Here is a 24,008-nt window from a genome sequence, read left to right as displayed (position 1 = left end):
TGAGGTCAAATTATTTCATTCAGACATTTTTCGGGACGTGGCGTGGAACGCGGTATTTGGGGCGTCAGCGACAGTCCATCGCAGTCTGCTGTCGTCCGTGCAAAGAGTCATGCACCCGGAGGTGTGCACGGTGTGAAGACAAGTGCAGTATCATCTATGATGTGCTGGCTAAATCCCAGTCTTTTGAACTAAATACCGTCGCACTGATCATAAGCCAAGTGACTTGGCAACCATGGGTGGTGACGTGTGAACTATGCCTGAAGCCCTTTATCATCATGGGGATCTTGGCACTTCCGGGATATGCATTCAAGCGTTCGGACACAGAAGATTCGCGGCCGACTGCTACTGATGAGTGGCTGCACTTTGTAGCGATGCCTTTGATGTCGAAAGACTAGTGTAGCGGTCTCAACGAACCCCTTAGTAGTATAAGCAAACCCGTTAGTGGCCTCAGCGAACCCATTAGTGGCCTCAGCGAACCCCTTAGTGGCTTCAGCGAACCCCTTACTGGCCTCAGCGAACCCATTAGCGACCTCAGGCTCCTAGCCTGAGCGGAACTGATGCATGCCTTGAGTCTCTGGAATGTTTTGCGCCTACACCTAACAATGGTTGATTGTAGCTTATGCCCATCCTACCATATCCTCATAATCCTCCGCTGCAGCCACATCAAACACTTCGCATTGCTCTGCGCGGCCGTGTAGACCATTAATTACTCGTTTTTACTGACCTCTGATCTATAATGACCTACCATCAGTCTCGTGACCCGGCACGTCTTGGATTCTTCCCCAGCCGCGACCTCCTGAAAGGGTGAAAGAAGCTCCATTCGTTATCTTAGGAACTGGTTGACGGATTGAATGCAATTATATGACGATGGATAGCTCCGGTCAGTCTCGACAAGGAAAAGCAAAATTATTTTATTTTATTTATTTTTTTACTTATTCATATAGCTGTGATCATCGCAGACCATGACGATGTCACGCTTATTCCAATTTCTCCGACTGTCGGGACCTTCTGGAACACATATCAATGGTTATGTAGTTTTTATCCCGAATCGAACAAACAAATGTTCTGCTTTGGCGCGTCAGAACATGTTATAACATCATCAAAATTTGTCGTGCAAGGTCTAGTCAGGTGAAGGTAAGGTCGGCTCGTTGGATACGGCTGTCTGGCTCTGCCGTGCGACAGGACCTACACTGACCTACGATGGCCTACTCCGTGGCCATTAATTTTGAAATTTGGATGATGGTTTGGATGTAGGATGCATAGACTCGTAAGAAACAGCGATACGACAGCTCTGGTTCGAAAGTTTTGGGCTTGCTCCTCATGACCTCCTGCGATGAATTGGCGTTACATCGCATTGCATGATTGGCACTAAGTGGTGCGTGCGAGACTGATACATTGCGTCAAAACTATCCGAAGCGAGAAACACACCGCAAAGCTCTGCCTGCGTAAGCGCGAATTGTGTGCGGACTTCCATTATGACGCTATACAACTCAGTTACTGGTCTCGGCGCGGAAATGATTGTTCGCCAGAAGGTTTTAAATCAATCTACCAGTAGACGAATACACAAATTCGATGAACCTGCCGGGAGCGGCTCATTGCATATTCGAGAAACTCGGACCGGATATTTTTTACCAAATGGTTACCGATTTTAGCAATCTCACTACTTATTGCAAACTGTTCGAGTCTTGTGCGTGCACTCTTTCTCAGCTCACAGTCCCACTGACGTATTCATTTGGTTCTCATTTGAACATGCGTACTTATGCCATGAGGCTCTCAACAATATATACGCTAGATGCCGCCCCCGCGGTCCCCCACATGGTCATGAGAATACGATGTTCCAGATATTCCAGATCTTTTCTGTTTGTTAAACGATCCAGGATATTGCGTCGCATCGAAGGCAATGTGTATTGCCGAGGGCTGTTCTGTTGTAGTTGGAACGCGGTGTTTACGTCTGCAGGCGTGACCGAGAAGTGGGAAACAGTCAAGTGTAGGGCTTCCTTGCCAGCAGGAGCGTGGGAGAGAAGAGCCGAGAGAAAGTGTCTATAGATGGCACTAATGGGCCAAGCAACGAGTATTTTTTCTGTAAACTTGATGAAGTGGACCAGTTGACCCATTGGTCCCTTTTGGTCTGATGATGATGAAATGCGTTAGTCAATATGCCGATACCATGCGTACTCGATCATCGCGCACACTTTAAAAAGATGCTTCTGCGTAATCCGACTGCACCAATGATTTCTGACAAGACAGGTAGCTACGTCACCGGCCGAGCAGCCGCCTCACATGACCAGGGGCACGGCTCCGATAATAGACGCACGTATGTCAGCAGGCCTGTGCAGTTTGTGCTCCATACCGATGCAACATGCCAGATGTGACTTGCGCTTTCAGCTACCCCACTGCGAGAGTATAAGGGACCCCTGTAGGTGGGGAATTCCTGTGCGTAAGGGGAGTCTGGCTGGGTCGGGATACTTGCGCAATACCTTTGTAATGATGGTTATTTGACACACACTTGACAGCGGTTGTATGCAACATGTGTGTTTTTCTCTTACCTTTTCTTCACTTTGGTCACACGAATTAAGTTAGTCCAACGAATAATCTTGCCAGCTCCGGACATATCTTTGAAATAGACAGATGCTGGGTTAGACAGAGACCATGTAGCTCCATCCCATGCGTTAACTGAAAGGCTTCTGGCGCCAAACTGCTTCCACTTTTCCTTCCAGCGCTGAAACCTCGCTGCTGAGGCGCCGAAGCCTGCGGGTGCGCGGGCGGGAGTGGGAACCGAGGTGACCGAGACCGCGTATGGTGCCGGTGCGGCTGGCCGCGCAAACGCGCCTGCTCGCGTAGGCTTGCAAGGGTGCATGGAGTCCTGTGCAAAGGTGATGGAGAGTGGATGCTGACGGACACTGAGGAGCCTTCTATTTGTGCGAACGGGACAGCCCCCTACGTGTTTATGACCTGCCAAGTTAGATTCCGAGCCGCCAAAAAACTGACTAAAATGTGCTTAGCATGGCAGGGAGCTGTGTTTCGGAGAACGTGAATTTCCCCAACGAATTTAAAGAAATCAGCTCGCTCGCTATGCTCGCATTTATTGTGCTAGACGATAAATTTTGTCACACGATGCATTTCGTCCCACTCGCGGATCAGTGGGCTGGCTTAGGCTGTTCCGCGTTGTCACCAAGCATTGCGGAACAGACGACATCAAGTCCGCTGACCAGACGATAGCTGCTGCCGTCTGGCGTTGGAAGGTCGTACTAACAAGATAGCATGCGGCCGCTGCTGAGCAGGCAGCCACTTGGCTCTTTTCCTGTTGATGGCTGACGCATTCGGACGACACCTTGTTATCTCAGCGTAGTTATGCTGACCCTTTAGACCCTGTTTTGCTGAGATGGCCTTCATTCATTCTGTCTGCTATGGCAACAAATTCATGTTCTGTTGGTGGTTACGAGGCAACGAAAAAAGTGGATGCTGGATACCCGCGATCATGGAGATTGTTCAGCTGACTGCATGGTACGTCCCTTGGCACGCAACCTGTCCGGGCCGAAATAATAAGCGCTCATCATCCAAGGGCTTGAATGTTGTAATCTCGTCTAGTTGATCAGTTCGTTTATCGTTTGCAGCAAACTCGGGACGACCGCAGCAGGGCACATCACGGGGACGTTAAGCTCGCCATTCGGAGCACAATTAATGTAGTTGTAATTAAACTGATGGTCTTACCTGGCGACGTGCACAGGAACCTGGTTCGTACCATAGAATGTCATGACATAACTGCTGATGTGATGTTCGTTTGAGACGGCTTTCCTCTCTGCAAAGTCACCTTAGTGCGCCTGTTCCCAATGTGGAATGACGCTCGCCCGCCCGACCACTCTTCCTCCCGACGGTTACTCCCGCCCAGATGTACCCGCGCGGCTGTCGAGAGCTTCTGCACAGCTGCGTCCCGTCACCCGCATTGGTCAGTCGCCTCCTCGTGCCTTCCACCGGGCGCCGGCACCGCGCCCCGCCCTGGGTCGCCTGCTAACGCCCTTCTCCCCTCACAGCCAGGCGGACGGCCTGGCGCCCACGTTCGCCAAGAAGCCGACCATCGAGCAGGCGCCCGACGGCAAGCGACTGACGTTCGCGTGCCGCGTGCTGGCCGACCCCCGGCCGACGCTCTCTTGGTTCCGGGATGGAGTACAGGTGCAGGACTCCGCCCGGCACAAGGTACGTACCGCCGTCTTACGCTGCCCGCCGGTGATGGCTTCCCAGCGGCCCACGTCCGCTGAGTTAGCGTCGCTCGGCCGTGCGTGACGTCATGGTTTGCTGGGAAGATGAAGCAGGCTGGATGGTTCTCCGTGATATCGTATTTTGCGATAGCTTTTGCAGCACAGTTCTCGCCTGTTCCAAATGTGGATATGTGGAGTGGAAATAATCGAGCAGGTGACTGTGGGAGGCCTTGTGCAGAGTGAGATCGGCGATGTGATAGAAGGTGTGAGCGCCATCACCACGCAGGCGATGCCTAAACGTAAGTGAATAGGGCCAATTGGTTTTGGAAAACCATATAAATGGGTCATATCAGTCCATTGTGCTGTCTGTCTTTCGTGACAGTTCAGCATCCAAGAACCATCATTAAGTGTCATGCGAGGTGGTTTTTAGCCTACTTCTGGCCAGGAAGCAGCGTCAACTCACTTCGTGCCCAGACCCATTTCGTGGAGAGGTGGAGGGGGAGGATAATGCATTGAAGCATGCATCGTGTTGATCATTCACATAATTGCTTTTTTCTATTGTTAAGATGACTCATTTTTCTTCGAGTCTCCATAACCCAACTAGAGAAGTCAAACGATCCAAACTTGGGTCACGACCCAGAGACCGAATGCCGGATATTTACGCAAAGACAGCTATATAAAGAATAATGAAAAAATAGTGGCATAAAGATGGTTACGTAAAGTTACGCAAATACTGTCTTTGCCATATAAGGCCTTGGACGTTGTCTGCCTGTTGGCAGCAAACCAGTAAAGTGTCCGTGAATCAGGCCTGTGCCTGATTCATCAGTTTTTCTCTGAGATCGTGTTCCTGGTTCAGGCCAGCACTGAACCGAAGGATCCGACAACAACCAAGATAGAGCCTGGAATATTCACGTGGATCCAGCATGAGGCAGAGTCCATCAAAGAATCTGCCAGGAGATCCGGCAGGAACCAAAGCACAGCCTTTAAAAAATACAAATAAAGAAGGCTTTATTTATAAAAATTAAAAAATAAAAAAGGAAAAAAAGAAGCAAAATCTCGCCTGATGAATGCAAACGATCTAATATAAGAACTCAAATCCAGTAAATAGCGATATCAAGTAAGCTAGCAGGAACCAGGATTTCGTCTGCAACTTGTGTCATGAACCCATGCCCATCCTCACGACGCGTGTTAATAGATCATGCAGTTAGGTGCCTCTGGCAGGATATAACTGAAAATCGAGGACTTCTATCAATGGCTGGTAGCTTTGAAGATATTTGTCTCATATTCGGTAAATGAAACATTTATGTACAAATAACGCTGCCTCAAATTTGACAGTACGAAATCAATGAGATGATGAGGAATGGGTAACGTACAGAACCTTTTGGGGCTCCTCCTGCAGGTTCCTGACGTCCAACATGTTGACCTAAAACGAAAATGCAGCCCATAAATGCACTCCTGCACGATTTGGTTTGGACAATGCGTTGAAATGACGACGCTCGATAGAAACACGCCATTGCATGACATAGCCTCCCATCGCTACAAAACAGCGCCGAACGCCTCACGACGCTGGGCGCTGACGGCAGAAAATCAGACAGTTTGGGCTGAATTTCTTCAGATATCATTATTGTCTTATGACCTTATTTTTAAGTTTCACCATGAAAGAACCTTTTCGTATATCATGCGACACCTGAAGGCATTGGTTACACAATCGGAACCTGATAGTTTTGAATTCAGAAGGGACTTATGTTCAATGGACAATGACCGCTATGTGATAAGTTAACTTGGTGTTTGCGAATGGGCCAATCCGGAAGCAGAATGTGATATTTGTGTGGGAGTGAATGGCAACTTAGAACCAGGCTCTGGTGTTTCTGGAAAATGGAAACCATGGTTTGATGTTTGTGAAAGAAGCAATGAGAACCCGAAAACAAGATCTGTTATTTGTTAAAGAATAATTGGAGCAAGGAATTGCTGGTATTTGGAAGGAGCCTGTGAAAATCAGAAACCCCGTTCTGGGATTGGTTAAAACATTTATTTCAATCCAGAAGATACGGGGATGCTTAGGACAGAAATAACGAAAACAAGAACCAGTGCCGCATTTTTAACAAGCGATCAGTGGGAACCAAAGTCAGTTATGTGAACCAGGCCTATGACCGGCAGTAAAACATCGAAGTCAAGTCGCTTGAGGTATACTTGATACCACTTGGTGCTTAAATGTAGGGCATATGCTTTCGCCTGCCATTGAGGCCCTAAGTCATATTAGGTTCGAGATGATTGGCTATTGGAAGTCAGTTTCATGTGTGTTCACGTAGTTGGTCTCTTCAAGGAAGGTGTTATTTGCCGCACACAAAATGTATGTACGATAGCCATTTGCAACGGATCGCGAGCGAACACAACGGAATGACAAGGAGAGGTTTCTTACATTGGCTGGATCTATATGGTGCACCAAATGAAATCATTAAAAAGTGACCAACATCCTTTTGTGGAGAACGGTTAAAGATAACTTTTTCACAGTTCCGTGTATTTCCTGAGTAACGCGGACAAAGCCGAGAAGAGCCTCAGCCTTCCCGATCAACAGAGTCGGGCAAAGATTCGGAAGTGTCAGAGTTTACGACTTTGCCTTTGTATGGCACAGTTGAAATCGCATTTTGCGGTGGAAGGAAAGATGATGTGTTTCACACATAACCGACGGGTCCACTGAGCTACACTTAACTGTCTTGTCTCGTCCCTTGTCCACAGATGAAGGTGGAGAAGGATGGAAAATCCTATTCCGCCACGTTGGAAATTCGTGACGCCACAGTCGATGATGCTGGCAAGTACAAGGTCATCGCCAAAAACGAACTTGGCGAGAGCAATGCGACAATTGGCCTTAACTTTAACAGTAAGTACGCGAGCGTGGGCACCCTGCTGCTGACGAATCGCATCGTTTCGTGCATGCCTTGATATGCGTGATGTGCATGAAACCTTTGGGGTTGGAACCGCGTGTTAATCAACGCATTTTGTCGCCTCCACCCTAATCGCGCGCGCAACTTCCCAAATGCACCAAAAGTGTGCCTCATCACTGCAAATACATATGGTTTTTTGCAGGCCCCGAGTAAGGTGGAGCGCTAGGAGTTGGTCCTGAACAATAATAACGCTACATCGTTTTGAGCCCCTGACACCGACCTGTCTACAAATTTATAATTTGTGACGTGTTGGGCGCACTATCGTTTATAAGCGGCGGCATAACACCTTTGCTCGGCATAAGGCATAACACCTTTGCTTAACACCTAACACCTAACACCTGGTGAGATCTTGCGTACGACCCTGTAGACGACAATGGCGTTTGTTGTTGCTGGGAAAGTTGTCACTGAATAATTATCAAAACTTGACCTGAAGTGACCTTGACCCTTATTGACCCCTGCAAAAAATTCAAAAAGTTAAAAATGACATTTTTATCGCCATTCAACAGTTACCTGGGTTTGGCTCATGGTTTGGCTATGCTCGTGACGTCGGTTAATTTGGCAACATTCTCATCATTTTATCTTATCAATCTCGGCCTGGTAAGGCGTGGATAAAAGCTACGGACATCAGTCAATAACCACTTCACACAATGGGAACCACCAGATGAAAAGATCTGGCGTACACAGTACAAATCTATTGGGGGGGGGGGGGGGGGCACTCATTCCACTTTTTACGTGCGCACTGTCGACAGAGATATTATACATCACTGTTCTCGCGTAGTAAAAAACTCGATTTGTCAGATTTGGTTTGAAATTATGTCAAATTCAGGTAGTCCATTCCGTTGTGATCCGCTGAATGATTTGGTTAGTTCGGATAAAGCGAGTCTGAAAAACCTTGTCCATACTGACACATAAGTTATTTTACCTGTGCATTATCATGAATAGGCGTATACGAGGGTGCAGCCAATGGAATGGAAAGTGGGCCATGCCACCTTCTACTCTTGGGTCCCTCTGGCAGCAGCGACGATTCTATAGTTGCAACAATCTGGCCCCCTAAGACCCGTTGCTTTTGCGCAGCGGTCTCACACATTCCATTAAGATGCACGACTCACATTTATATCGTCGCAGTCTTTCCCCTTAAATGGTCGGCCGCCCGATCTCATTCTAAATGTGACCGTGGAATGGCTTCATTGTGTGTATGAGTTCTGTGGGTATGCCTCGTTGCCAGAACATTCCTTTGCATTCTGAATGCCCAATGGCTGTCGCGCACGTGCGGCTCGATGCGGCTGCACGTCGTCTTGCGCAGCGCGTTTCAAACTGGTGTTCATCCATCTTGTTCAAAGATTAACAAGTAGAACGCATGGACACCTGATACTGCAAGTCATCGAAAAGTTTTGAGGTTCCCTGAAAGGATTATTCGACGCATGTTCTGGAAATATGTAATGTGTGGTAGCGTGCCCGAATTTCTGGTTTTGCTCTGAAACCACTGTAGGTTTTTGACCCATATGTCATTCAGATTTCCCATCCAGACGCTCTCAAATATGAAACGTTTTGTCACGTAAACGTAGCCTGGTGTCGAGCCGACACTGCACTCTGATGCTGTCCATGCACATATAGGATCATGAGATGAAAGCCACTCGAAGCGAGAATCACAGCCTTAGAGCTGGCAGTCATGACTTATGCCCATGCTGGTGTGGCCCAAAACATGGGCATATTGTCTGGAAGCACAGAGTGCTCACATGCTTCACCTGCCAACATATGCGCAATGTACGTCACATCGCCGCGTGCCAAGCATTCCAAGGAAGGCATGCTTGGCACGCGGCATGGTCACGCTGCCCGGAGACGTTTATGACCGGGGCCGAGCCCGGGCAGAGTCCTGGGAGGGCAAACACGACAAGAATCTAGGCGGCAGTCACAAGCATTCCAGCTTGGTTATGCAATGCGAGACCTAACATGGCCCACAGATATTGTTTTTGTTGCTACTTCAGTTCATTTCGATGCTATTTCCGGAAAAAAGCTACGACGATGTCGTATGCCGAGTGGGTTTTACTTGAACGGTAGGAACAATTTCAGCTGCAGTGAACCTCCCACGACCTGCCCGGTTGTTATTCCTGCTTAAAAACAGGATCTTTGAATAACTGGAATCTTTAATAAAAACTGGGACCCTTGGAACCAATGATCACATCTGTAAGCAGAGTTTCTCAACAACTGTCATCCTTGAAAGTTGTTTACAAGGGTGAATTTGAAGACAGTCGCACCCGACTGCAATTGGTCATGCGTGGTTTTCTTGCAGCATGATAGGGTGATAAAACTTAGCCTCGCCTGCCGACCGAGACAGAACCATTAAGTTTGACGGCTGCGAAGAAGCCGGAGAGCATGTGTCGGGACCGGCCTAAACATCGCCGAGCCGGCGTCACATTAATCTGACACTGACATCGTGTGACGGGGCCCGGATATCGCCGACCCGACGTTGCAGTGACGTGAGACTGACCCCGTGTGATAAGGGGCGAAGTACCGTAATGGCGGTGGTCTGAGCCGACCTGCACAGCCAGTTATACGTGCTCAAGCACCAGTCAAGGATAGGCCTGTCACCCATGGTACCGTTTACAAGTCACCGAGCGAAATCAGCGCTAGTGATTCACCAAACAGCCAGCGTCGTTTTGGAAAACAGATATTGACTGCACTCTGCTGCTGCCTAAACTGAAATATACTGGTCCACGAAAGCTACATAAATATGTGTGCGTCAGTTAAGTATACGTCAATTTAGTTACTAATATGTCAGTTTATTTAGCTACTAATACGTCAATTTAGTTACTGATACGGCAGGCCAAACATACTGGCCGAGCCTGTTGTTTTAGTCAAAATTGATGCATTGAGATGGCTTACCTTTTCGCCCTGTAAAGAAAGCTAGTACTAAAAAGGTTTGCGAACGTTGAGTAAGTGTACTTCTTACTCTTGAAAGATCGATATTGCAATACTTTGGAGATCTCTATTTGCGGATTTAGTAAAGTGCGTGCCTTTTTTAAGCTTTCATACCATCCACATGACTGTATCACCGCATTTGATCACTTCACTCCTTCCGCTCCCCACAGGGTATCTGACTGGCGGATGCCTGTTTGACATACATACACTCGCCTAACGCAGCTGTAAGCATAACATTGACAAGATGTTTCGTGCGCCTTCACTCATGCCTCAAATGAGAAAAATGTCTATTTGAGACGGCCTGCCTAGACCACCTAAGATCTAATAGGCATTGCGTGCGCTGATTGTTCGAACGGAGCCCGGAACTTGAACTGCAGCAATAGTTGGGCCCTGAACTGGCGCGCTGGCTCGCAACAGAGCTCAGAATTGCCAACCCAATCCTTCTTGGTGCGCTGTAGGTCAGTATGACATAGTATCTGGACCTATTATATAGCCGCACGACACTAATTCACTAGAGAACTTTGAACTTGAATTCATGTACTTCGACACCTCAAAACTCAAGTTTGCTATTCAAACGGAAAATTAGTGCATGCATGGGTGTAATTTGGCAAAGGCAGCTCGCAAAAAGAAGCTTTTTATGGATGGCTAGAACGCCATAATATTAAACATTTGCTTTGACTTTCAGGAAAGGTAAATGCCATGTGCCATGCAGCTGTTGAAGCAGCTGCAAAAGTTTCGGTTGCATTCACATATTTTTCTGCCGGCGGTTTCCCTTTCACCAGGCTTGCGGGCAGTGCTACATTCGACATTGAGATCACACTATGTTGACTTTCAAAGCATTACTCGCATCAGCAGGAATGCTGCGATAGCGCCAGGCTTCTCTTGTGAGTCATTGAAAACCTATTAGATTTTGTCAGTTTATTAAGCACCTTCAAATAAGCATTCGAAGGCTTTTCAGTGGTATCAAACCGCTTCGCAAACATTTGCGTTGACTTGGATAGTTCAATATTGTGCTGAGCAAGCGATATCTCCGCCAGCATGCTAGTTTATGAAACTATTCCTCCGGGGCTTACAGTTAATCAGGCGGATAAGATTATTCAGTGTGCCTTTAGCCATGGCGTGTTATTCTTTGCACATGCCTCCAATAAACGTGCTGCATTTCTCAACAGCAACATCCTGAATGTGTTCAAACAAACACACGCCCCATGGAGTAGCTGGAAGGCGTGACTCAACCGTAAGCACGGGCCTTGTGTGGGGCCCCAGGAGCCGTCTGTGGAGCTGGAACACCCACCGCATGACCGATGTATCGACAGCGGCTGCCCCCTGCCTTTGGACCCTGCGGTGACTGCACAGGCGGCGCGGCAGGGTGGGGCGGCGGGGCAGGATAGGTTGGAGGTTCGAAGTTTTGCTGGTATGGCGGCTTGTCCGGCGTGGGACGAGGGATCGGCAGCAGACGAGAATCACCATGCACGTCATATCTAGACATGAGCGGATGTAGTCCGTTGTTTTTGGGAGCCCATGAGGACAGGAGTTACCTGTCCATTGGAATGTCCTTCCATCGAGTCTGCAGGCGCTGGTGCAATGATGTTTAGCGTTCCTGCGTTCCTGCGTCCCGACTGTACCATATCAATGCTAAATAATAAAATGAATGCAAATAATAAAAATAAATGTAAAACCAGACCTCTCTGCCTGCCCTGCTGGCTGATATCTAATAAGAATATTAAAGAATTGCACAGTGTGGGCGGCTTTGTGCACGATTGTGCGTGCAAGTCTGCACAGATCGACATAAATTGTCCTGTGAAGTTGCACGTTTTCTCCTCTGTCAGTATGATTTTACCTCATGTCGCTGCGAAGTCTGGTCGCTGAGATCTCGACCTGTTTCCCACCCGTGTTCATCTGCTTTTCCGTAATTTGACAATCCTACGTTTCCCATGTCATTCGAAAGGGAGATTAAATTATGGTGATATTGCAGCATTGCGGAAGCACACTGCTGGCTCTTGTTTTCATTTAAGTTCATTCTATCATATATATATATATATATATATATATATATATATATATATAAATTCCAACAACGTGACCCCATTCGCACACTTTTGATCATGCATTCGCTCGTACACTTTTTCGTCAAAAATATAAACATGATTGTTTTAAAACACATCACGTAACACCAAGTGCACCGTCTAGTTCCTCAATAAGTGGTCTGTGGGTTTGACATGCAGTGCAGTGGTTCGAAAATCTGACAGCCCAAGGGCGCCCGCCGATTCCGCCCTGATGGCACACCGGCATACAGCGGTACGTGGGGTGGACAGTGGCTGCACCGCCACCGGAGGCCGAGACTCATATAAGACCCTGAACACAGCAAGGATGTCACTTCGGGTGACAAGATCCCTCACAGCACCCCAACTCAACGCTTGGAGAGTCGCCACCATGGAATCTCGCCGACCAGCCTCGGTAACGATCCTGGCTTTAACGCTGATCACCCCTTGCACACTGCTCAGGCGACACGCTGCGGCTCCAAGACCGAGAGACAGTACAGGGTGTGGGAATTGATAAAAAGGTTATGAACCGCGGGGGCAGTGTGGTAACAAAGCTGATGCAAACAAAAGGATGGGGCTGCACTTTTCGACACCATGGGATGCGTGCATCGTCTGGGATGGGGTACTGTCGATGGTCAAGTCGGATGTCGATAGTTGACGGATGGATAGGATTGGGTATCCCCAGCATCTTCATGGACGGCTAAGGTGTGGGCCTTGTGTTCTAACAGCTCGTTTTTAATGGCGTTGAAAAAATGTCAACACACTTTAAGATGATTGCGTTATTTCTTGCTGGAAGCCTCCCGACGTTCCGATCAGGGGTTGCTAAGATATAAGCTCAGCAAAAGCGGGGTGGGCCAAGGCGGGCAGGAACCACCAAAGCTAAAAAAACGGGTTAGTTGATGCTAAGACCCGCTCTTTCTACAGCCCATCTCGTAAAATAATGTTTTATCGTGTTTTTGCCTCGTTGTTTTGAGCGGGAAGTGCGTCTTATATATTACACGGCCGTAGCCATTTCTGGGCGATCGAAGAGACAAGTCACATTTGACGCAGATAAGCCAGGCTCGATGTTTATCCTCCTGTCTGCGTCTGAATGCCTGGTGTAACTATGTAAAATAAGCAAAGCAGTTCAGGCTTTGCTCCGGTCACGCACCACTCCGTCGCCTGCTGCGCGTGTTTATTCCCCTTAGTAGCGTGTGTGTGCGTTGGAGAGGGGGAGAACTACACACAGTGTTGATAGCCGATAGCCTTTTAAACTGACAAACGCCTCTAAGAGCCTGTCTCGACAGATGTTGCCCTGCGGTAACTTTTGTCGAAACTGGCCTTTCTAGTAGTGTAAGGTAGATATATGCTGGGATACTCACTGTGAGCGTCTAAGCCTCATCTCATGTGCCATACAAAGCAGAGGCAAATATCCCTTAGTTGCGTGGCTAATCATCATTTTACCTGTCATTCGAACAGACCTTTAATGTGTGCATTGGCTGTAACATAGTGTGAAGTGGCACTTCAACATTTTATGGCAAGTGATGTAGCTTAACACGCGCTCGGGTGGGAGTAAAATTGACCCTTCAAACGTTTTTCCAGAATGATTTCCGAACGGCGCGGCGTAGCTGGGCCAACTTTTTGCATAGCTATAGACAATTGAATAACGGATCATTTGGTGTCAGCAATTTACACGTTATTTGGAAGGTCGCTGACTTATGACAAGCCGAAGCCAGGCCATGGTTTCAGCGAAGTCAGTTTTTAAGGGATCGTTCAATATTATGCAATAACAGAGTGTTAGACGAAGCCATACATTCCTGAAATGCTTTCTAAGGCGACTCAACAATTGAATAAGCAAATTAGGTTGACCTAAGGTCAGGTATGAAGGTCAAACCAAGGCCAAAACCAATCCATTTTATCACCCTAGGGTATAGGGTATGTGATAGTTTCTGGTGCTCATTTCCAAGTTATTGATAGCAGAAACCGCATTTTACATCTTCCATGGACTTCTTAGAGGTTATACTAGGTCATGGACCTAAAATGACCCAGGTCAACATTTTTTAAGAACATGCTGCCTAGCGCAATATTTGTCATTTATTCAAATGCGAAACTCAGAGCAGTCCTGTATGATTTTGGTCACCATGCCCCACTAAAAGTCAAACAAGGTAACTGACCTTAAATGAACATGTGACCGCTGTTATCTAAGTTCTGGGGGCACTTTGGAGACCAGCCTGGAAGTTGATATCGACTGACCTTATTTGACCCAAAGGTCGTGTGCTAGGAACCTGAAACCTTGACTTAAGTGAGTTCACGTACAGGTCAATACACCCTGTAAATTTGGTGCCGGGTGGGGGTCAAATTGACCTCCACCCGAGTGAATGGTATCCAGCCGGCCAGCCGGACACGTGTTAAATCTGCCATGAACTTGTTCATAGCGAAGTTTTAGCAGTTATTGAGGGTGTACAGAGCTTCTCGTTTTAAAGGACGTAGGCTTATCTCTACAGCGTTTTACCAAGTTTTCTGATGACAAGCACACAGCCTGTTCAGCCTTTCACTAGGCGACACTGTTCTTGTGCTAATACTTTTTATACGCCTTACTTTTTATACGCCCCTTTATTGGCGTGGAAATGCGCGCTTTTCCCAAGGCATCTGTAGTTCACCGTGTAGTTATGTACCACAGAATCTGTGGTACATAACTACACATCGGCCATCTGATGGCCGATGTCCCGGAGCGGTGGATGAGAGTCGCATGGATGTTTCACGTGCAGCATATCTAAGTGTCGTACGCCACGTTCACTGTTTGTTGTACGTCCATTCACTGTACGTGATGCATGTGGCGAACAACGCAGAGCTCCGCCTTCTGATGTCATACGCATGTGTGCTACAGCTGCTTTGGCCACCGCTTTAAAGACACGCTGCAAGTAGCAAGCCACGCTGCGGGCGTGTGTCCGCCGACCCGAAGAATACCGGCGGGGTGTCAGTGAGCGTCACATGTGAACAAGGCGCGAACTCGGTGGTGGCTTCCTGAGACGGCCGCCATGATGACCTCTGTGCTGGAGGTCCCTGTTCAGCTTTCAGACGCTGATGTTGCTCTAACTGGGCCTTCGTGCCACCGTTTCTGATAATGATCAGGGCGTGACACCTGCTATTTCCGTGTATCATTGACGTGCCGCTGCCGACTCTACGATGCAACTAGCTGTTAAGGCTTTGCGGCATCGCTTGCCTCTCAACCTGACAGGAACGGAAGCCACCGCGGGGAATCGAACTCAGTGTCTCTGATTTCTCCGACGCAGATCTGAACTATCGCCGTCACACTGATGACGTGTGCGGTAACGTGCACTGACAACGTTTGATGATGTCTGCTACTCACGTCTGCTAGTGACACCTGCCGGATGTGTTCACTGATAGTGCACTACGATAGTGTGCTCTGGTGAGATGTGCGAATACCGCATTGAGTTTTTGATGATACCTGGTGATGATGCTTGGGCTTGCTGTTGATATCCAACGATGACCCCTGCTGATGGCCCCTCTGAGGACGCTCTCTAACAGCGACCGTGGGGTTCGACTTATCACACGGTCCGCGTCAATGGCGGATGACGCGTCTCCGGTGACGCTCCTCGGGCCGTCTGGACGCCCCTAGCGCCGCCGCTGACGCTGACCCCCTCCCAGCCGAGGATGACGCATCTCCGGTGACGCTCCTCGGGCCGTCTGGACGCCCCTAGCGCCGCCGCTGACGCTGACTCCCTCCCCTTCCCCAGCCGAGGAGCCGCCAGCGCAGCAAGAGAATGTGGGGCGGCCCTCCTTCACGGAGAAGCCGGTCATCCGGCAGGCGGCGGACGGCTCGTCCGTGACGTTCGAGTGTCGGCTGACTGCTGACCCGCAGCCCTCGATGCAGTGGTGAGTGCGACGCCGGCGGCGGCGCTGACCAGGGTGGGCGGTGGCGCTGCCGCTCGCTCCGATGGCAGAGCGGCGCCGGCGGCGGCGCTGGTCAGGGCGTGCGGCGGCGCTGCCGCTCGCTCCGATGGCATGGCGACGATGGCGGTGGCGCTGTCGCTTGCCCCGATGGCAGAGCGACAATGGCGGTGGCGCTGTCGCTCGCTCTGATGGCAGAGCGACGATGGCGGTGGCGCTGTCGCTCGCTCCGATGGCAGAGCGACGATGGCGGTGGCGCCGTCTCTCGCTCTGATGGCAGAGCGATGGACGCGTCGACGGCGGTGGCCGGTGCAGTGACGGGGGACGGGTGTCGTCCTTTCAGCGCCGCCGTAGTGGGAAGGGGCAGGGACACTGATCAGGGGACTGTTCGGGGAATAGGTGCACTGTTTGCAATGTCCGTTATGGCGGTGAGAGGCAGGGGTGGTAAAAATGTATTGTCTGTCGCCGGCCGCATTTCTGCGACCAAAATTGTCGCCAGCAGCTTCAAGCGGCACTATACGACAAGAAATGGCAATGGCGTCCATGCCAGCGGCGTAAACAGAAATCGGCGTATCACCGACAGCCTCTTTTATCGTCGCAGCTTGTAATATCATGCACATAACCGAAACGTTCATTTATACGATAGTATACAACTAATGCCAGGATATTTGTTGCTGCGAAGAGTGCATGCACACCGGCCCTACACCATAGGATAGTCCAATCGCAAAAGCATGTTATACGTCGGTTACCCAAACTGCTGCACTTGTCTGGTGTGGGTATCAATACGCCAATACCTTTCAGGTATCACAAATCCACATTGATTAAAGAAAGCAGTAGACACAAAATGAGCATCACTACGGAGAGCAAGCTGAAGTACAAGGCATCGTTGCAAATCTTCGGCATCCAGGCGTCCGACGGAGGGGAATACAAGGCTGTTGCCAAGAATAAGAACGGAGAGGGCTCGGCGAGCATCAATCTCAACATCGCTGGAGACGAGGAGGAAGCCAAGTAAGACATCCGGCTTGCAGCTGTGCTTGTTGGCTAGCTGGAAAGATGCATACATGCACATCTGCCACGAGATCAGCAGGAAGTTGGCAGCCGTTCATCACGGGCTGTCCGGTGGGACGGATTAAATTAGATTTCATTTATCACGGACCAATAAATTGAATTATAAGTTGATTAGAGAAAAACTTCAACCATTCCAAAGTTTTGTATTTCAGAACCTAATCCTGGTTCTTGCAAACTTCCCCAATATCACAACCCTAAATGTATGCCTTTAGCTCCGTTATGCGTTGTGAAGTTGCAAATGTAGCACACTATTGCGACTCAAGGCTGCAAGGCGAGGAAAAACATTGCAAGTGGCAGAACTGTTGCTTGCACGTTTTCTTCAGCATTCGCTGGGTCTCTGAAAGGCCTGATTTATTTGTCAATTGATCTGTCAGTATATCCCGCCCTGGACTCTGCGATGTTAGAATTAGTTTTGGGATTTGCCGATTGCTATTATTATTATCATTACTTACTATTATCGTTATGTCTGGTTGTGTCAGACACAGATGAATGTTTATATACAGACACACACACACACACACACACACACACACACACACATATATATATATATATATATATATATATATATATATATATATATATATATATTGTGTGTGTGAGTGTGTAGATATATTCGAACCTGGGCAAACCTTTTTACCATGCTAGCGTATTATGGACACGAACACGAGCAGAGGTGTTGGTGCCCTGTGCAGTGCTGACAGTCGGTAACAGCCTTCGTTTCGCCGCCCGGCAGAGAGCCCAGCGGCGGTGCTCCGCGCTTCCCGAAGAAGCCAACTATCCGGCAGGAGGGCGACGATCTGGTGATGGCCTGCGTGATGGAGGCCAACCCCATGCCCGTCATTACGTGGTACCACGGCACCAAGGTTGTCACGGCCTCCTCGCGCCTTCGGATAGCTAGCAAGGTCAGCCACCTGGGTCGGGTGAATCGAGCGGGGTTCAGCACGACAAAGTGCGGATGGATCACGTGTTCGAAGCCGTCCTTCGGGCCGGCGCAGTGTGCGGAAGTGAAGTGAGGGAATGTTGGCTTGAATGGTGGGATGGTCGGCGGGAAGCGGTGTCGAGGGATCACTGGTGTAGGGACATGGTCAGCAGACTATCTCCGGGCACTGACGCATCTTCTGGGTGTGTTGCAGATGTGTGCGTTAACTTGTATCACCTTTGGAAATTGGTGTGTGTTAACTTGCATCACGATTGGAAAGGAAGCTTTAGAGTACTGGATATATGGCCAGCTTGATCAAAACCAGCTCCTCTTCATGTCAGCCACACTGTTGCACGGTTTCACATCCCTAGAACCAATGATCCTTCAATGACTACTTCTGTGGGAACTCAGGTCGCAGCGCTGCCAAAGGACACTCCGTGTTTGTACTGCTTAGCTTAAATGCAGGGCGATCGGACTTATTTGCATACCCAATGCACCTCTGGGTCGTGCAAACTTTCAGAAGCTCGGATCCAAAGAAAACCCCGGGGGCTTAAAAAGAATCGGCTCCTTGGAGGTGGTAGTCTCTCAGGAATTAGAACTACGAGCTTTCTGTCTGCGGTGTGGTGTGCCTGCGGTCGGTTCCAGCAGGTTGGAACGCACTTTTCGGCTGTTTCAGGAGACTAGCAAGGATACGTATTTGCTCACTTTGACTGTGTCTTCACCGACCCAAGAGGACGGTGGCAATTATCGTTGTAACGCCCGCAATAAGATTGGGGAGAGCAACGCCAACATAGCGCTCAACTTCCAAGGTGAGTCAGAAAACTGACCGATTGCCCACCAATGCTGGGCCAACTTAAAAATGGCAGTTTTGCCTTTCACGGCTTGTCACCATGAGAGACAGATATCTTTAACATTGGGAGCCGAGAGCATACAAAGGGAGGTTAAGGAGGTCATCGTGTGTGAGGTCATTTTGGAATGCATTAGCAGCGCGATGAATAACCTCTCGATGATCTACCCAAGCGTCGCTTGCGTGTGCCATCAAGGGCTGCGCCCATTGGGGTGAGTGCATATTGCTGGTACGTTTCCTTCTTCCTGGGGCCCTGTGTGTCCGCACGCATTTCGATGCAGTTGCGTCCGTTGTGACTGGCGTGGCCAGCGTATGGTGACGGTGGCTGCCGCCCTCCCGCAGCTAGCGAGGAGCCCTGACAAGGCCCCGGCGGGCAAGGCCCCGTCTTTCACCGACAAACCGAAGATCACATCGAACGAATCGGGTTCGCTCATCACGATGAAGTGTCGCGTGCGCTCCTCTTCGAAGCTCGACATCACCTGGCACAAGGCCACCGAGGTGGTGCGCGCCTCTTCCCGCATTAGCATGCGCACGACGCCACTCAAGGACGGCGAGTACGAGGTCGTGCTGGAGCTGAAGGTGGGTGCCCGCTCTGAGATCGCCGAGCCTGGCTACTGGTGTGAAGGGCAGGTTTTGAGCCGGGGAAGGTGACTACCATGCCTGAGTGTTGTGATCGTTGCGCGTTTGCCGAGATATGGTGTGTTGTACGGTGGTTTAGTAATCAATGGCTATTTTTATAGAACCAGCTTCTTAACAATAAAGCAAATTTTTATGTCTGATGTCGATGTACACGTTGATCGTCTTAACTGCGTCCTACACAAATTGTATTGTACGTTACTCACAGTTTTGATGTACACGCCTACAGGTGGATGATACAGACATGTGATATGAACGAACATGCACAATTTTTGTTGCATCCGAGAGTAGGATCGAGCCTGCTTTAAACGCATAGATGTGCGTGAAGTCTGTACAATGCATGCATACCGACCGTCCTGGCGCGGGTGATCCGTGCACGTGTCCAGGCGCCCGGGTGCTGTGTCGTGCCGTACCCCTGTGACGCCGCCGTGGTCGGCCAGGACCCGACGGCGGCCGACGGCGGCAAGTACCGCTGCACGGCCAAGAACGAATTCGGGCGAGAGCCACGCCAACCTAGCGCTCAACATCGAGCCAGAGCCAGAGCCGCCGGCGCCGCCCGCCAAGCCGCCGGTGTTCGTCGGCCCGCCGGCCATCCGCTCCGAGCCGCCGAGGGCCGTGGTGATGGAGGTCCGCGTGCGCTCCGAGCGCACCGTCACCGCCTCCTGGTGGCACGGCCAGCGCGCCGTGCGCCACTCCAACCGCACGCAGATCACACAGCAGGAGAAGGCCAGCATCTTCACGCTGAACCTGCGGATACCGGTACGGCCGGGCGGCGCCGGCGCCGCCTGCTGATCATCTGCCTGCTTTCGCGCTCCGCTTCTGCGGGGAGGCACCGGCAATGCTGCGGGGTGACGTCGGTGCGGCGCGCTGGTCATGCTTGGACGCGGCGCGGGCTTGCGCTGGAGACAGCGGAGGCGCCTCCACCGCGCAATCTGTGATGTCGCGCTGTGATGATATTGATGATTCACATGTCTGAACGAAGATTGCAGCTTTGAGCAAATCTGGCTTGGCATGTTGGCGCTCCGCTGTTAACCCTTAAATAAGAGCCTCAACTTAGTCCAGTACTGATTCATGATAACATTTGATTCAATCGTGATGCTGCAAACCTCCATTCTAATTTGTCCATCACCTCCGACCCATTCAGAGGAAACTGTGTACAGGTCACTTAGCTAAACGGCGTTTGTATCAGCGGTGACACTTTCATTCCCGATGAGTACCAACAATGTGTTTCATTATCACGGTAGTACACAAACAAGTGGCCCCAGTTTATCAATTATGAAGCCTCATACCTAAACATGAAACCTCATATCATAGACGAATGTCTATAATGATGCATTCTCATTAAAACAATTATTTGCACAATGTGGGTGTTATACATGAATTAAGCTGCCTTGTTACGACTGGTGATATTCCACTCCGCTGCAGAGAATGCACACATTTTACGAAAAAGGACAGTCATTCGTGGGTTTTTAAGCGTCCCCAAGATGGCAGCTTGCACCCTTATTGAAAAGTAGAGGAGCTACCCAAAATCGCTGTAAGTTCCTTGCAGCTGCTATTTTTTAACAGATAACAGGACGCTTCATTAAGATACCGGTGATCGAAAAAAACTAATTAAAACAAAGTATGCGAAGAAGTGTCGGTGTGCTTACTGGCCGCGAGTGACACCATCTTCAGACCAAATGAAAGAGTGTAAGCACGTGATCATCAGGTTCCATGCTCGCTGCGATGGCCACAACGCAGGCTGAGCAGCCTTGACTGTGTGCTAGTGAAGCCATCCGCATCGTTCGGGAGTAACCGTGTACTTCTTCGCTGCAGGAGCCGCGGCCGGAGGATGCCGGGCTGTATAAGTGCAGCGTCAAGAATGAGGCCGGCGAGATAAATGCTAATCTGACGCTCAACATTGAAGGTCAGTGTGCCTCTGCGTCGTACTGAGCTGGCTGCTACTGTGCCTTTGATAAATGCTTCGGGACCGGTGACAAACGTTTGTTTGTGATTGTTGGTATGTACGTGACGTTCGTGTGTGTGTGGGTGTGTGTGGTGTGTTGTGTGTGTGTGTGTGTGTGGTGTGTGTGTGTGTGTGTGTGTGTGTGTGTGTGTGTGTGTGTGTGTGTGTGTGTGTGTGTGGTGTGGTGTGTGTGTGTGTGTTGTGTGTGTGTGTGTGTTGTGTGTGTGGTGTGTGTGTGTGTGTGTGTGTGTGTGTGTGTCTCGGCGGAGTATCGTGACTGAACGTGAGTGTTAACATTCTGTGTTCTTGGTTTTAGTGTTGCACAGCGTTACGCGTCGACATATTCGCGAGTTTGCGATGCATTACATTTTTGAGCATCAGCCATTCACCGAAGAGGTGGAGAGGAGGCACAATTGTGGCAGTTTCAATTCGTGGCTCTCTTACAATCGTGCCAGGGGTAATAATATTCGGGCCATTTACAATTCCCGACAACACCAGAATAACGGCTTGTAAAACTCTGCCGCCAGTGCACGGGTTTGAGCATTTCTTAACGTCGTGCTTACGATAGCGGTGCCGGAAATAGCTCCTGCCCCCTGCCACAGTGGGGCCGGAGGTAAAACCGGCCCCTTCCGACATTGTTGCCGGGATTACACCTGTTTCCTTCGACGCGGACGCCGGAAATAACACCTATGCTCCTCCGACAGTGGTGGCAGAGATAAAACATGTGCCCTCCGACATTGGGCCGGACATAACACCTGTCACCCCGGCAGTGCTCCTGGAGTTGACAGCTGTCTCTCCCGACAGTGGTGCCGGAGATAACACCTGTCCCTGCCGACAGTGGTGCCGGAGATAACACCTGTCTCTGCCGACAGTGGTGCCGGAGATAACACCTGTCTCTGCCGACAGTGGTGCCGGAGATGCGTCAGCAGCCACGGGTGATCGTGATCCGGGAGCGTCGTGTCGTCATCATCGAGTCGCGCATCACCTGCGTGAACCGGCCGAACGTGCAGTGGCTGCACCAAATGCGGCAGGTCACCGGCGACTCCCGGCGCTCGGTCATTGTCGAGCAGGTCTCCCAGGTCTGTCCCGGCGGACGTCTCAGTGGCACGCTCATGGTCGGCATGTTCCCGGCGCCACGGGTCGGTGGACGCACCTGTGCCAGGCGGGAAGTCAGTCAATAAGTCTTGTTACCAATTGCATGACATCCTGATGTCTTGCTGAATGAAAGCAGTCCGCCTGGACCACCCGAGCCTACATCCTTCCCCATCTCAGCCACCTGAGCCCGTTCCTTATCCCTCCTGGCCGCCTGAGCCTACCACCTTCCCCACATTAGCCATCTGAGCCTGTCTCCTTATCTCCCTGGCCATCTGAGCCGAACTCCTTCCCCATCTCAGCCACCCGGACACCTCGCATATTTTATCCATGCACACTCAAGTCCTCTGAAGGAGCCTCGGTGTTGCCACAGGGCGAGTATGCGGTCAAACTGGAGATCAACGGTGCCTCGGCGGCTGACCGCGGCGAGTACCAGCTGGTGGCTCGCAACGAGAAGGGCGAGGTCAAGTCGCAGCCGGTCACTGTCTCTGAGGTCTTCGAGGAGGAGAAGCCCAAGCCAAAAGGCGAGCGACCCCAGTTCGCCGCCCAGCTAAAGCCGGTGACGGTCGAGGAGGGCCAGTCGGCGGACTTCGCGTGCAAGCTCGCCAAGCTGGACATGTCTACGGAGATCATCTGGTACAGGTGAGTCGCAACCTGCGTCGGAGGAGGCCGCCGACCTGTCAAGTGTGGTTGCATGGTTTCGGACGGAGGTATCTGACGTAGAGTCAAGTCAGCTGGCGGTCCAACGTGCTGGTCGATACCTTGGGTGGGTCAAGTTTCGTATAGATGCTGTAGAAGGAAGCCGTGATTTGCGCCGATCTGTCTGTCCCAATTGGTTAACAGATATTTTCAGCGCACTTAAGAAAGCACACCAAACCGCACGAAGCTAATACGATTTGTTCCTGTCCTCCAGGAACGGCCATCATCCTGCGAGAGACGCCAGATGTGTTCATGAGCTTCGACGGCCAGAACGTGGCGCATTGTCGCTGTCGTCGTCAAGAAGCAGTCGTCGGGCCTGTATAAGGTGGGTCGCCCGGAGCGAGTTTCGGGGCCTTCCGAGTCTTCCTGCCAGCTGACCGTCAACGGTAAATTGATTTAAATTATTGGCCGGGGTCTGTCATTTCAGGGCATTGAAGGGAGGATTATCAGATCATTTTTCCATGTGAAAATTAGCCATCTCAAAACACTCCTCAAAGCATGCATGTGCGGAAGTGGCTGCGAAAGGAGTCCTTGCATTAATGTTTCGCTTCCTTTTCAGAGAAAAAGCCCGTCGAGAAATTGGTGAGTCATAGTTGTGTGATATGCAACACATTATACACAGCTGACTAAGTACCATAACTTACAGTATTTCGCATAAGCAGCTGATTTTTTTTTTGGGGGGGGGGTACTGAACAAGTGATGAACGCCTGGGGGACGTTTCGATTTCCGGTTCTGACATGCCCCAGCTGCTACATGGCTTATAAAGCTGCGTGCGCCCCATGCAAGGTTGCGCCACGACATGTGTCGTGCGC

The 24,008-nt window shown here is 50.2% G+C and overlaps 2 protein-coding genes across 2 annotated transcripts in view; both read left to right on the top strand.

Moving 5' to 3' along the window:
• The window catches only part of LOC119092093 (disorganized muscle protein 1), a 25,516-nt gene extending 5,560 nt beyond the window's left edge, over positions 1 to 19,956 (top strand). The window contains exons 2-9 of the mRNA XM_037215067.1: positions 4,032 to 4,194; positions 6,933 to 7,074; positions 15,834 to 15,972; positions 16,789 to 16,995; positions 17,792 to 17,960; positions 18,654 to 18,786; positions 19,167 to 19,403; positions 19,901 to 19,956. Coding sequence (XP_037070962.1) covers positions 4,032 to 4,194; positions 6,933 to 7,074; positions 15,834 to 15,972; positions 16,789 to 16,995; positions 17,792 to 17,960; positions 18,654 to 18,786; positions 19,167 to 19,183 — 970 coding nt within the window. The 3' untranslated portion in view covers positions 19,184 to 19,403; positions 19,901 to 19,956. The remainder of the gene's footprint in view (positions 1 to 4,031; positions 4,195 to 6,932; positions 7,075 to 15,833; positions 15,973 to 16,788; positions 16,996 to 17,791; positions 17,961 to 18,653; positions 18,787 to 19,166; positions 19,404 to 19,900) is intronic.
• LOC119092326 (twitchin) overlaps positions 19,263 to 24,008 on the top strand; it is an 18,387-nt gene continuing 13,641 nt past the window's right edge. The window contains exons 1-5 of the mRNA XM_037215291.1: positions 19,263 to 19,450; positions 19,946 to 20,219; positions 21,276 to 21,366; positions 22,312 to 22,484; positions 22,871 to 23,139. Coding sequence (XP_037071186.1) covers positions 19,263 to 19,450; positions 19,946 to 20,219; positions 21,276 to 21,366; positions 22,312 to 22,484; positions 22,871 to 23,139 — 995 coding nt within the window. The remainder of the gene's footprint in view (positions 19,451 to 19,945; positions 20,220 to 21,275; positions 21,367 to 22,311; positions 22,485 to 22,870; positions 23,140 to 24,008) is intronic.

Source organism: Pollicipes pollicipes, unplaced genomic scaffold, assembly GCF_011947565.3.
Source record: "Pollicipes pollicipes isolate AB1234 unplaced genomic scaffold, Ppol_2.1 Scaffold_3447;HRSCAF=4054_pilon_pilon_pilon, whole genome shotgun sequence".
Taxonomy (NCBI): Eukaryota; Metazoa; Arthropoda; class Thecostraca; order Pollicipedomorpha; family Pollicipedidae; genus Pollicipes; species Pollicipes pollicipes.
The sequence above is the reverse complement of the archived record's forward strand: the minus strand, read 5'-3'. Positions and strand labels throughout refer to the sequence as shown.